This window comes from Mustela erminea, chromosome 17 (genome assembly GCF_009829155.1).
Source record: "Mustela erminea isolate mMusErm1 chromosome 17, mMusErm1.Pri, whole genome shotgun sequence".
In the NCBI taxonomy this organism is placed as follows: domain Eukaryota; kingdom Metazoa; phylum Chordata; class Mammalia; order Carnivora; family Mustelidae; genus Mustela; species Mustela erminea.
The window spans coordinates 64,190,575-64,205,279 of NC_045630.1; the positions used below are offsets into that span (position 1 = coordinate 64,190,575).

Sequence of the window (14,705 nt, forward strand, 5' to 3'; positions counted from 1 at the left end):
CCTGCAACTCTTCATCTCAGAGTTGTGAGTTCAAGCCCCACATTAGGTGTAGAGATTACTTAAAAATTGAAAAAGAAAATCTTGAAAAGAAAGAAGACAGGAAGGAGGAACGCCTGAGTCACTCAGTGGGTTGAGCCACTGCCTTCGGCTCAGGTCATGATCCTGTGTCCTGGGATTGAGTCCCGCACTGGACTCCTTGCTCAGTGGGGAGCCTGCTTCTCTCTCTGCCTCTGCCTGCCACTCTGCCTACTTGTGCCTGCTCTGGGTCTCTGAAAAATAAATAAATAAATGAAATATTAAAAAAAAAAAAAAAAGACAGGAAGAAGACATACTCTTTTTTTCGAAATTTTCTTTGAGCATGGAACTTAAAAAGTATAATTAGAAACAGAATCTTAAATCTATCATGGGTCTATACATCATTAGCAATTAACATTAAATTTTTGAGGTACAGTCTTGGAGAGAGTTGGTTAATGTTCTGTATATTTATTATTTTGTCAGGCATGTTCAGGTACTCAGTAACCATAATTCTGCTTTCTTCTTCCAATGTAACCGAGGAACACAAACAATGACACATACATTCCAGTCAGTATTATTTCCCCTAAGGAAACAGACATTTTTTAAAAAGATTTTATTTATTTATTTGACAGAGAGAGAGATCACAAGTAGGCAGAGAGAGGCAGAGAGAGGAAGAGAAGCAGGCTCCCCGCTTAGCAGAGAGCCCAATGTGGGGCTCGATTCCAGGACCCTGGGATCATGACCCGAGCTGAAGGCAGAGGCTTAACCCACTGAGCCACCCAGGTGCCCGGAAACACTTTTAAAGAAGTGTTAGCATTTATTAAATTGCAAGACTTGGGACAAATTTAGTTATACAATCCAAACCAGTTTTCCTCAAACTGCTCTGCAGAACACGAACATCCCACGAATTTTAAACATACATTGAAGGGACACCTGGTGGCTCAGTCGATTGGGCATCCGACACTTGGTTTCAGCTCAGGTCGCAACCTCAGGGTCATGAGATCAAGCCCCACATCAGGCTCAGCACTGGGCGTGGCGTCTGCTTGTCCCTCCCCCACTGCTCCTCCCTCACCCGCCCGCTAGTGTGCACTCTCTCTCTCTCTCTCTCAAAACGGTAAATAAAATCTTTAAAAAAATAGACCTTAAATACCAAAGAGTCTTGACTGGGTCCTAGGTGGAGGACGGGGGAAAGGTGATGAAAGACATTGAGACAGTGGAGAAAAACTGGATATGGGCGGTACACTGGGAACTTCCATATGAACACCAAATTCCGAGGGTGTGCTAAGGATCACGGTTACAGACAGCAACGTCTATTTGTCTATTCGCAGAAAAAGCATTCTGGAGTCCTTCGGGGTCGAATGTCATCATACTTGCAACTTTCAGATTGTTCAGAAAATAGGTTACGTTTATCTACAGTTATAAATGGGGACGAGCAAGAGGTAAATCATGCGGCCAAACGCTAACGACAGGTGAGTCTGGGTGAAGGGTCTGCAGAGACCAGCTCTGCTCTCCGTCCAGATCTTTGTCTTCTGCACAAGACTGCTCCGAGGAACCCAGAAGAAAGCCTGCAGTGCCTCCAGCTTATTCAACGCACGATGTTGTCATCCTACCCTGCTCCCCGAAGCTGCTCCTGATACCATGTGGCATCCGGGAGCTCCAAGGATAGTTTGGAAAATGTTGAACTAAACCCAGGAAGCCCTTCTCTGGTGTTGGCTTGTTCAATTCCTGCTTCCCTGATCTTGGGCTTTCATTCTTAAAGATGAACCTTCACAGGCTTGATCCTTGCTCAAAAGACACTTAAACACATTTGTTTGTTTTTTTTAAAGATTTTATTTGACAGACAGAGATCACAAGTAGGCAGAGCAGCAGGCAGAGAGAGAGGAGGAAGCAGGCTCCACGCTGAGCAGAGAGCCCAATGTGGAGCTCGATCCCAAGACCCTGGGATCATGACCTGAGCCGAAGGCAGAGGCTTTAACCCACTGAGTCACCCAGGCGCCCCTTAAACACATTTTTAAAATGCACTTAAACATATGGCTTGCCTTTTTCAGCAACACCAAAAAAGTATTAGGCATATTGGGCTTCCAAGAAGCTCTCTCCAGCCATGTCTGTCCAGTCAGTTGATCAAATGTGTTAGCAACCTTTGTAAATTGCCCATTTTTACCGAAAACAGTTACTTTTTTTTTCCTTAAGATTTTATTTATCTAAAGAAAAAAAAAAGATTTTGGGACACCTGGGTGGCTCAGTCATTAAGCATCTGCTTCAGCTTAGGTCATGATCTCAGGGTCCTGGAATCCAGCCCTGCATTGGGCTCTCTGCTCAGCAGAAAGCCTGCTTCTCCCTCTCCCACTCCCCCTGCTTGTGTTCCCTCTCTTGCTGTGTCAATCTCTGTCAGATAAATAAATAAAATCTTATAAATAAATAAACAAATAAATAAAAGGTTTCATTTATTTGAGAGAGAGTTCAATGTGGGGCTATTCTGCAATTTTTAAAAAATAAAAAAAAAATTTTTTATAAACATATAATGTATTTTTAGCCCCACGGGTACAGGTCTGTGAATCGCCAGATTTATACACTTCCCAGCACTCACCATAGCACATACCCTCCCCAATGTCCATAACCCCACTACCCCCTTCCCATCCCCCTCCCCCCAGCAACCCTCAGTTTGTTTTGTGAGATTAAGAGTCTCTTATGGTTTGTCTCCCTCCTGATCCCATCTTGTTTCATTTATTTTTTTCCCACCCCCGAAACCCCCCACGTTGCATCTCCACTTCCTCATATCAGGGAGATCATATGATAGTTGTCTTTATCCAATTGATTTATTTAGCTAAGCATGATACCCTCTAGTTCCAACCACGTCATCGCAAATGGCAAGATTTCATTTCTTTTGATGGCTGCATAGTATTCCATTGTGTATATATACCACATCTTCTTTATTCATTCATCTGTTGATGGACCTCAAGGTTCTTTCCACAATTTGGCTACTGTAGACATTGCTGCTATAAACATTCAGGTGCACGTGCCCCTTCAGATCACTATGTTTGTATCTTTAGGGTAAATACCGAGCAGTACAATTGCTGGGTCATAGGGTAGCTCTATTTTCAATTTTTTGAGGAACCTCCATGCTGTTTTCCAGAGTGGTTGCACCAGCTTGCATTCCCACCAACAGTGTAGGAGGGTTCCCCTTTCTCCGCATCCTCCCCAGCATCTGTCTTTCCTGACTTGTTAATTTTAGCCATTCTGACTGGTGTGAGGTGGTATCTCATTGTGGTTTTCATTTGCATTTCCCTGATGCCGAGTGATGTGGAGCATTTTTTCATGTGACTGTTGGCCATCTGGATATCTTCTTTGCAGAAATGTCTGTTCCTGTCTTCTGCCCACTTCTTGATTGGATTGTTTGTTCTTTGGGTGTTGAGTTTGCTAAGCTCTTTATAGATTTTGGACACTAGCCCTTTATCTGATATGTCATTTGCAAATATCTTCTCCCATTCTGTCTGTTGTCTTTTGGTTTTGTTGACTGTTTCCTTTGCTGTGCAAAAGATTTTGATCTTGATGAAATCCCAATAGTTCATTTTTGCCCTTGCTTCCCTTGCCTTTGGTGATGTTCCTAGGAAGAAATTGCTGCCGCTGAGGTTGAAGAGGTTGCTGCCTGTGTTCTCCTTGAGGATTTTGATGGATTCCTTTCTCACATTGAGGTCCTTCATGCATTTTGAGTCTATTTTCGTGTGTGGTGTAAGGAAATGGTCCAATTTCATTTTTCTGCATGGGGCTGTCCGATTATCCCAACACCATTTGTTGAAGAGGCTGTCTTTTTTCCATTGGACATTCTTTCCTGCTTTGTCGAAGATTAGTTGACCATAGAGTTGAGGGTCTATTTCTGGGCTCTCTATTCTGTTCCATTGATCTGTGTGTCTGGTTTTGTGCCCGTACCTTACTGTCTTGATGATGACAGCTTTGTAATAGAGCTTGAAGTCTGGAATTATGATGCCACCAACTTTGGCTTTCTTTTTCAATACCTTTGGGTATTCGAGGTCTTTTCTGGTTCCATATAAATTTTAGGATTATTTGTTCCATTTCTTTATAAAAAAATGGATCGGATTTTGAATAGACTGCTTTAGGTAGCATAGATATTTTCACAATATTTGTTCTTCCAATCCAAGAGCATGGAACATTTTTCCATTTCTTTGTGTCTTCCTCATTTTATTTCATGAATACTTTATAATTTTCTGAGTATAAATTCTTTGTCTATTTGGTTAGGCTTATTCCTAGGTATCTTATGGTTTTGGGTGCAATTGTAAATGGGATTGACTCCTTAATTTCTCTTTCTTCTGTCTTGTTGTTGGTGTAAAGAAATGCAACTGATTTCTGTGCATTGATTTTATATTCTGACACTTTACTGAATTCGTATACAAGTTCTAGCAGTTTTGGAGTGGAGTCTTTTGGGTTTTCCACATATGGTATCATATCATCTGCAAAGAGTGGTAGTTTGACTTCTTCTTTGCCGATTTGGGTGCCTTTAATTTCTTTTTGTTGTCCGACTGCTGAGGCTAGGACTTCTAGTACTATGTTGAATAGCAGTGGTGATAATGGACATCCCTGCTGTGTTCCTGACCTTAGCGGAAAAGCTTTCAGTTTTTCCCCATTGAGAATGATATTTGCAGTGGGTTTTTCATAGATGGCTTTGATAATATTGAGGTATGTGCCCTCTATCCCTACACTTTGAAGAGTTTTGATCAGGAAGGGATGCTGGACTTTTGTCAAATGCTTTATCAGCATCTATTGAGAGTATCATATGGTTCTTGTTCTTTCTTTTATTAATGTATTGTATCACACTGATTGATTTGCAGATGTCGAACCAACCTTGCAGCCCTGGAATAAATCTCACTTGGTCGTGGTTATTCTGCAATTTTTTTTTTTTAAAGATTTTATTTATTTATTTGACAGAGAGAAATCACAAGTAGATGGAGAGGCAGGCAGAGAGAGAGAGAGGGAAGCGGGCTCCCCGCTGAGCAGAGAGCCCGATGCGGGACTCAATCCCAGGACCCTGAGATCAGGGCCTGAGCCGAAGGCAGCGGCTTAACCCACTGAGCCACCCAGGTGCCCCTATTCTGCAATTTTTAATAAGAATTCTTGACTATAAGGATGGACTGACTGTAAGGGAGTCTGTAACGCATAATCATTAAACCATTTTCAAATTTCATTTTCCATGTATTATACCTATTATGTGCATTAATGAATTATATTTGTGTTTTATAAATTACATACAATGTCTATACTATGCTTCATAGATTTACATAGGAAATAAAAATAATGCTCAGGTCAATTCAAAGGAAAGGAAGTGATGACAGCTGCATATTGAAATACCCGCTAATTCAGATGGCTCCCAGAGTTAGAAGACCCAGCAAGACGTCTGGGACAGGACCTGTGAACAAACCGGTTCAACCGAGACTGTAAGGCGGTGAGGCATATTACTGATGTTTTTGTGGGAAACTATTCAACAGTCCAGAAGGAAAAAATGACTGCTTTATAATTAGAACATCTATATTGTTAAGACCACAATTCTTGAGAGATCAGTGGTAGATTAAGGAAACTAAAGTTGAGAATTTGCAATAAACTTTTGAAGATGAAGCTCAAAAATGCATTTCTGGGGCGCCTGGGTGGCTCAGTCGTTAAGTCTACCTTCAGCTCAGGTCATGATCCCAGGGTCCTGAGATCAAGCCCCGCATCAGGCTCCCTGAAGGGAGCCTGCTTCTCCCTCTGTCTCTGCCATGCCCCTGCTTGTGTTCTCTCTCTTTCTGTCAAATAAATACATAAAAAATCTTTTTAAAAAATTTACCAAAAAATTGCAGAATAGTGAAATACAATTAAAACATATTTGTAAATTGGAAATTTGCCTAGCAAATTCATGTTAAGAAGGGACTCCAGGGGGTGCCTCGGTGCCTCCGTCAGCAAAGTGGCTGCCTTTCGCTCCGGCCATGATCTTGTGGTCTGGGAGTGAGCCCCGAGCCCCACATCAGGCTCCTTGCTTAGTAGGGAGTCTGCTTCTCTCTCTGAATCTCTCTCCCTCCACCCTCCCCACTGCTCATTCTCTCTCTCACATAAAATCTTTTAAAAAGGGGGGTAGGGAGGATGAGGACTCTAGGACTTTGATTATTCAGATATGCAATTTTATGCAGAAGGAAATGTAAAAGGTGACAATTGAGCTGTTTGAAAAGATCAACAGGACTCCACCCCCCAGATAAGATGCGGGGACAGAGAACCGAGTGGTGTTTTGGTCGGAGGCTCAATACACAGCAAAAAGCCGTGAATCTGTAAGTAGGGGCAGCTTCGCTGGAGGGAAGCGTACAGTGTGAACAGCGACAGAGACAGGAGATGAGGTAGGACTTACAGGTGGAGCCAGACTCTGAAGTTTCAGGTGGCCGTCTCAGGGGATTCGATATTATTTTGAAGGTAAAGGGGAGGAGGGAGCAGCATGACGGGGCTCCTGCTTCATCACGCAGAGTCAGTCTAGGAAGGCAGCCCGGAAGCACCGGAGAGCGGACTCGGGGAGTCCGTACGGAGCTGCAGCCCGAGGGACGGATCAACGGCTGGACACAGAGGTGCGAGAGGAAGGGCAGGAAGAGAGATGGGAGTCCCGGGCTGACCGGAGGGGTCTAGCAGGCGTTGTTGCCGCCAACCCGAGGAAACAAGACGCCCATTCCCCCAGCCAGACAACGAGTGAACCCTGGGTACCCTCCCCTCCCCACAGGCCTGCTGTGAGGACGAAGTGTGTGAGGAGGGCGCGGAGAGGTGAACACGAAGCGTGCAGTACACAGACTGGCACAAAGTAAGTGCTCAGCCTGTTCCTGTGATTGCGGCAGCCCTCGGGAGAAGGGCGAGCTGGGGACTCCCAGGCAGCTCTTCAGTCTGGCCTCCTTCTGCGTTCAGTCCTAGCCCAGTGCGTCTCCGCCAGAGGTCCCCATGCCACCACCAGCCGCAGCGTCACCTGGGAACTTGTTAGAAATGCGAATCTGCAGGCTCCCCAAGAACTACAGTCATAAACTAGGGCTGGGGTCCAGCAGTCTGTGATCTAACAAGCCCTCCCAGGGGACTCTTCACTCGTTGAGGAATTGCGGATTTAAACATTCCTTTTCTCCCGTCTGAGCTCTTGAAACAGCCAGAGGGTGCACCTCGCCAGGCCACCTTTCACTTGAACTGCTTGCCCAGACCAGACCAGTCTAGCCCAGTCCAGAAGCTTCCTGGAAACACGCCACTCCCAGACACAGCGGTGTGACTACCACCTCTGAGTCTTATGAGAAACTGGGCAAGTGTATGTTCCCTGCGTGCGCCTCACGCTCCATTTTACACCACCTAGACCAGCTCCGTCATCCCGCAGATGCTCCCAACCGAGGACTGTTCACTGATGCTACTGAACCTCCCAACCCATTTTGTTCTATTATAAAATTGATACCACAGAAATACCAACACTGTCAGAAATTAAATCCCTTATCACTTGATGAAAGCCTTCCAACTTGATGAAAGAACCGAGATTAGAACACGAATCTCCCAACTATGAGTTCTGGTTCTTTTCATTAGATAAGTCTGTTTCTACAGCATCAAGAACGTTCATTCCAAAATAAAAAGTTACCTATCAGTATTGTCAGTCTGATGCCCTACTTCCATCCATGAAAGACCGTATTAGAAATGGATGGTTGAGACCACATGGAAATTTTTCAACAATAGTTTTTCATAAAAATTAAATCATAAAATAACTATACTTACCTGTTATCTAACTTGGAATATTTACACTAACTGCAGGAACAGGTGAAATGAAAAAAACACCTTGTTTATTTTTAAGCTTTATTTTATCACCCTTATGAAACACACATCAGAAAGCATATCAACAGTGCATCTTATGGTAAGTCAGTTTACAACAAAACTGAACAAGGCCATTGTGTTTACAGAAAAAGTTTTCAGCAAAAAACTACACGCAATACAGTCCATTGAAACGCAGTGTCCATACTTTTTAGGTATACTTAGGTATATAGGAAAGTGAAAAATAAAAGTTCTTTGCTACTTAGCAAGAAAAAAACAAGTTTAAAAGACTTGAATAGGAATTGGGAATTTAGGGATTTCAGAAAAAAACTTATTGGTACTGATACACATCTACATTTATAGTCCCATTTAGTTACTTTAAAAAACAACAACAACAACAAAAAGTCACAAACAAGAAGACATCACCAAGAACAGAGAGCCATAGTGCCAAGAAATGCCAAGACCAATAGGCTACTGAAAAGACTGGTAGAAATGTTACAGACTATTCACTAGGTACTGTAATATTCTTGTAGTTCTGAGGTGAAGGTAAACCAACAGGAGACAGTACTCCTTATAACTGGCTTTGGTTTTGAGTGATCTTTCACATTTTTTCTGACCAGACCTTCTTACCAAAAACATAGCAATTACATGTTACTGAGGGAAAAGAGTAGATTTTAATCCTCACAACCAACCTCTCCAGTGCTAATACAGGAAGCCATGAGCTGTTACCATCTACTGATCATAGCTAGATTTCTAAGAGTGATCAGAAAGGTAACAAAGATGGAGCCCTTTTTGGGAAAAAATTTCCCTTCTACCCCAGATTGGACACTGTTAAGAGGATATAAAGGAATGTTAAATCACTGAAGATTTTCTCAACCAAGAATTAAGAATGAAAGAGTAAATCCTGCTGGAAAAGATACAACAGCTTTACACTCTGCAAAGTAAATATTCTACAGAGATGCAGCATTAACTTTCTTTTTAATTATAATAAATAAACACTACTTACTCCCATAAGGTGCTCAAAAACTGCAGCAAGTGCATATGGAAACCCACTGTACCCAATGTGCAAAGGGAAATTCGGAGATGGCTAAGCCCCAGTTTCTTTCTGAGCCCGGATTTGCATGAGTGTTGATGCACAGTAAACACACAAAAACTGGAGTTTAAATGTTTATTTTAAAAATTTAGGTCAAACTGAATATGGATACCTAGTCTGCTTTGATAAGCTCTTAAAATGATTTTCTGGGGAAACCACGATGAGGAATGTGTCGGAAAGACAACATTCGATGCTTCAGGTACCACGTCTGGATTTTTACAAATAAATGAGCACTTTTTCATCAAAAACTAGATGGAAGATTACGAATACCAGTAAGGAAGCGGTTTTCCTCCCCTCACCTCTCTATTTTGACTTTTCTTTTTCTTTTTTACTCTTAAATTTGGCAGATTTCTGACAGCCCACGCTAACGAAATAATACAGCCATCCGTAATTCCAATAACCGAAGCAATTCTATGTCCATATGCATGATCTGGAACACCTCACGTCTGCTCTCACACAATCCTGACATCGTGAATACCAGTAAGAGGGGAGCCTAGAAGGGGAAGCCATCTGCAAATGGGGGGGGGCGGGGGGGGGCAAGTAACTACATGTAATTTTCTCGCCAACAGTCAAGAGTCTAACAAAATAAGCTCTTTTCTGCACAACAAGGATTGATGGCTGGTTAAGGCAAGTAAGATAGTATGCTTTTCTTTGCCTCTAAACTAAAATACTATGATCCTAGGTACAGTTTCTTTTAGGATACTGTGGAAGCTACTCTGTTTAATGGGAAATCACACTCAGGCAATCATCTGATAAGCTTCCCATGAATTCCAGCATTTATGGTGACATAAAAAGAACTGCACAATTATGACGACAGTCTGAAAAGCACAAACAGAGTGACTCTAAAACATCAATCCTCAAAAGCCATGTAAGGAACAACAAAAGTGCTAAGCTGTAGCAAGATGAATAAAAACTTTTCATCAGGAAAACAAAGGTTGTATAAACCTTGTATCTTATATCCTGAAAATCACCTTAATTACCACCTATAAAATATACAATCTCCTACATGCTCTCTGGTTTATAGGTATTTCTTTTATAGTCCATTTCCCCTATAAAATTGCAGCAAAAATAGTTAAAATTGTTCACCTCCTTCTTAAATATCCACAGTACTTGTCAATTACGTGTCACTGTGTCTACCTACTGGTCATCACCCAATTTTAAAGAAAACTGACCAATAGTGAGGAGGGAGAGGCGGCTAAAATAACCCTGACATCCTGCGGTGTCAGGCAGAGCAGCAGCTAACCTTAAACAAAACGAAACAACTTGTTTAAATTTCTGGGGACTTTAAAATAAAATATGCATGTCCCTCTGTAACTAAGAAAATGTAACTTATCCAAATATACCACAAGAGGTCCAGAAAAGAGACTCAACATCTTTATATTCACCAAGAAAGCTTACTGGCAATACGAACTTGGGAAGACTATCATCTCAAGTGAAGGTGATTTATTGAGCACCTTAAGAAGAAATGGAAATTCTCTTGAGCTAATGATGACCCAAAGCTGGTCTGTGTGTGACCACATCTGCCAAGAAATAAACAAATTCTATCAGAGAGCCAGAGTAGTAAGATTGGAAGAAGGAACCTAGTACTGAAAATGGAACTAGAACCCAGGAAGAATTAGATTCTGCCAGATAACTCTGGCTTTCCATCACATGTAATATTGGGGCGGAGGGGGGGAATCAAATATGAATAGTTTCACACATATAAAATAAAGGGAAACAAGGGAAATTTTGGACTTTTATACTATGTGACTTAATCCAAAAGTTATTCCAAGGAAAAGGCAGAGGTGCAATAAATTATCATCTGGGAGCTTTCACCCAAATGAGTTTTAATATTTTCCAGGAAACACAAGGCACTTGCTTAAATCTTTGACTGTCTCCACAGCCACCAGACTAAAATTTCGTCATGCCGCGATGCCCTCTGTACCCTAACCTGAACGGTACCAGCTAGCATGTCCCCTTGCACAAAGCTCTTAGTGAAACACACAGTTACTGAGTGTCTCCCCCAGAGCCTCACCCAGTAACTATGATATTATAATCACCATCGGTTACTATGGTGCTGATTTTTATTAAATGACAAAAACTAAAATGTCATGCTGCCAAGTCAAACTGATGGCAGAAATGATCAAGTCGGGACGTAAGACCTAAGTAAGAAGAAAATGATGGAAGAGTGTTCCCTGCACCGGATGAACAAATGCAAAGGGGCTGAGCGCTCAACCTCGGGCGGGCATTTACTCCAGCAGGGTAACTGAGGCCCTCAGCAGGGTGAAAGCCCAGGGCATTAAAATAGAAACACACCTTATGCCCAGAGTCTCTCTTCAACTTCCTCTCCATGGCAGCACTGTTTCTGGCCGCATTCCTGATCACAAATGTGCTCAGAGACTAAAATATAATGTAGAAGGCAAGTTAAATAAGAATTCAAGGATTTTTTTTTTAAAGGTTAATTTAACGTATCCCAGCATGCTTTAGCAGCTGAAGTACCAAAAAGAAGGCAATCCTTGTCTCAATGAAAACAAAGGAAAGGACAAGTAAAACTGCATTTATGGTTTTGTTCTAAAAGCAGCCAGTTTTGGCTCAAGGCATAGCAGGGAGGGAGTTTCCCCAAAGAGCTGCGGTACCAATGGCCACAAACCAAAGGAAGACACCCAGTGGTGGTAAGTGCAATCTCTTACTGCCAGAGGGTTACTGTTTTATTCTCCCTTTAAAATGCAGCCAACAGTTGCTTGGAGGTGCTGCTTTCTTTTACTGAGGTGTCCAACTCGACTTGCTCTCCTTGAAATAGGGCATCCGAGTTTGGAAAGTGGCTAGCTAGTCACCTCCTCCGGATGTTTCCCAAGAACCAAAGATTTCCTATAGAATAACCAATTTATAGGTGTTTCCTGGGCCAAAAAATGTACCATGACGAAACCATGGAATAATGAGAAATTGGAAAGGCAAGAGGGAAGGAAGCACAGATGTTAACTGAGGGAAAGAAAAACTACCTGAGATAAAATTTGTCCCAAAGAGTAAGGTTTAAGTGACAAAAACCCTCGCCTCTTTCCCCTGCCTCTCAAAAAGAAAATTCCTAGGTTTTAGTAATTAAGGAATTAAAATCTCTGTATATCTATTTCACCCTAAAGGTATCATAAAAATTACATCTTCTGATAATATTTGGTTCGGGTTTGAGAAACTAAGATTAAACTTCGCGTAATATCAGAGGAGCGGGGGGAGGATCTGCAAATGTCTTCTTTGGTGGTCATGGGCTAAAAGCTGGAAGATCACCATTTAAATCACAAGAGGCATCTTGTTTCAATTCTGTGGCTTTAATATAAAATTCTGAATTCAATGCATGGTTACTTAGGCTCATCAGTTAGTTCCTTAGTTCTCTTAAAATCTAGTTAGCATCTTCTGTAATACAACTCTACAGTGTTAAACACTACATACAGGTATGACTACAACAGCAAAGAAGAAGACAAAGAATGCTGTGAAATTCAGCATCAAGATGCTAGCAGCACACTGCATCCCTAAGCTCAGAAGCCTACCTGCAGCTCATCTGTCAGGGTCTTCTCTTTGTAGGGGTGGGAGGGGGAATGAGAGAGGGACACATGCGCGCCTAGAATACCTGCCCTGGAGAAGCACTCACTCGTGCTCTGTGTTCATCTGTACACACGCAAGAACCTGGTGTTTCTAATCACCCTGGGAGCTGTCACCCCTACAAACACTGATGTTTCAAGAAAGCTTAGGTCTCTGGAGTACTGGTTATCCTCTCTTGAATTGTTATTTGAACACATACCGGCTAATCAACTTCGGAGAGGGCCAAAACGAGAACTAACAGTTCTTCCTCCTAAGGGCACATACTAGACACAACTTTCCCTTGGGGACCGCGCCACAAGGCCTTCTGGCAACTCATAAATCAGCCTCCTTACACCAAATCTGGCTTCATAATAAGTAATAAGGGAGAATCCTGAATGATATAACTGTAAATAACTCAACTGTCAGATAGTAATTGTCTGAAAAGGGTAAGATAATTCATCCTCTGAAATGTAAATTCCTACTTGGGCTCTCAACAACCTGCGTGGCACACATTTCAAAGAAAGACTATGAGGAGGCTTCCAACAGGGAAAGGTATAAAAGGCTTTTTCCTCAGGAAAAAAAAAAAAAATGAAAACTTTTCATTTAGATAAGGAAATAAAAAAAAATTCATAACCTGTCTACAACTTATTTTTTTGTATAATCAGTGCTTTATAAAGGTTTCCTAAGTTTTAAACCTTTGAAGTCAATCTACATGAAGTGGGAAGAATCCGTAATTACAATTCCTAAAACCATGTCATCAACCCATGTTCACGAACTCACACACACCAGCATCCTGGGCTCAGGGACACAGCAGATTGCTGTGAATCCTTCTAAGAATTCTGAGTTTTTCTTCCTTTCTACTTCCATCTTATTAGAGCTACACTTAACCTCCCTGCAGTCAGAAGTCCGCGTACATTCAGAGTAGCTTCTCCTTAGCCGCACAGACGAGACGCCGTGGAGGAAAGGGGAGGACAGAGAGAGGAAAGAGAAAAAAACAACGTATCCTGGACTATTCACTTTCTCTTTGCCCAGTTTTTTCTTTTCCCTTCACTGAACATCTTGCTTTTTGGCCATTTCAATTCCCTTCATTGTAGGCAGAACTCTATCTGGAGAAATCTTACAGTGATCATGGGAGGGTCGGTACAAAAAAGAGCTGATTCAGGGTCCCAAGGAGATGAAAGGACGGGGCAGTCTTTCGCTTTGTTCCAATCACTTTAAGAGAGTTTCAGTGTAACTCAGTCTAGACTCATCTGTTCTGAGCCTCTCAGGAATGATCTATTTCTCATTTACATTCTATCAGACACACCAACTCTCAAACATACATCCTAAATCTGACAGATACGAAACATCTAGGGAAGAGAGAGGTGGAGACTGCATTAGCTCACAAGATTCACACTATAAAGCACGCGGACTCAGATCTTCTCTAATCTCTCATATCTGCACACTCACTCAAGCATACGTACTAGACATAAAAATTGTGCAAGATCAAGCATCAGCTTTCTATTTGAAAAGCCTTAATTAAAAAAAAAAAAAAGGAGATAGGCTCACTGCAGTTTCTTTAAAGGAATATTCAGTACTACAGTACTCCTTTAAAAAAATTCGTAACTCAGTGTGAAGAACACAGTAGGTCATCGCTGCTTGACGGTTACTTAACAATGACTAGGAGCGTCCAGAGCCAGCTGTGAAGATCTGGGATGAGGAAGAACCACCCGACAGCGTAAAGGAACGATCCGTGACGGCCGTCACCAACTCTTACCAAATTGGTTAATATTCACTATGACATGATATTACTCATCCTTGCTTCATGATCACATGAAATAATTAATATCCTTTTAGGTTACACACTGAAGAGCAGCACTTGCCCTACTGCACAAAAAAAGGGTTGCCCGTGTGGATGCTCTAAAACCCCTCAAGGTATAGCTGAGAGGTCTTGTCCTACTCGGTGCCAAATGTTTGCAATGCAGCCATTGCTCAACTGCACATTAGTAGGATTAAATAAATGTACAAAGTATTCCCTTAAAATGGTAAGGGGGTACTTCTGCATTCAGATATAGAATACAATAACCCAGGAAATGGAGGAGAAACAGGGAAGAGTCCTCAGGTTACTGATTAAAGCAAAGTTTGATACAGATATCCCCTCTTGTAGGCACTCAGCGGGTAGAATGTAGCCACAACAAACTTCCCATCAAACATCCTTCCAGTCAGTAATTTCTGAGCAGCTTTGGAATCACCAGCATTTGCATACTCAACAAAGACC

At 42.0% G+C, this 14,705-nt stretch overlaps 1 protein-coding gene across 2 annotated transcripts in view; it reads right to left on the reverse strand.

Moving 5' to 3' along the window:
• Positions 1–14,705, reverse strand: part of UHMK1 (U2AF homology motif kinase 1) — a 52,739-nt gene that overhangs the window by 20,849 nt on the left and 17,185 nt on the right. The window contains exon 8 of one of the 2 annotated variants that reach the window (XM_032319305.1): positions 7,837–14,704. The exons of the other annotated variant lie outside the window; for it this stretch is intronic. Within the exon in view, the coding sequence (XP_032175196.1) occupies positions 14,558–14,704 (147 nt within the window). The 3' untranslated portion in view covers positions 7,837–14,557. Of the gene's footprint in view, positions 1–7,836; position 14,705 lie in introns of those variants that run through there. 2 annotated transcript variants of the gene reach the window in all.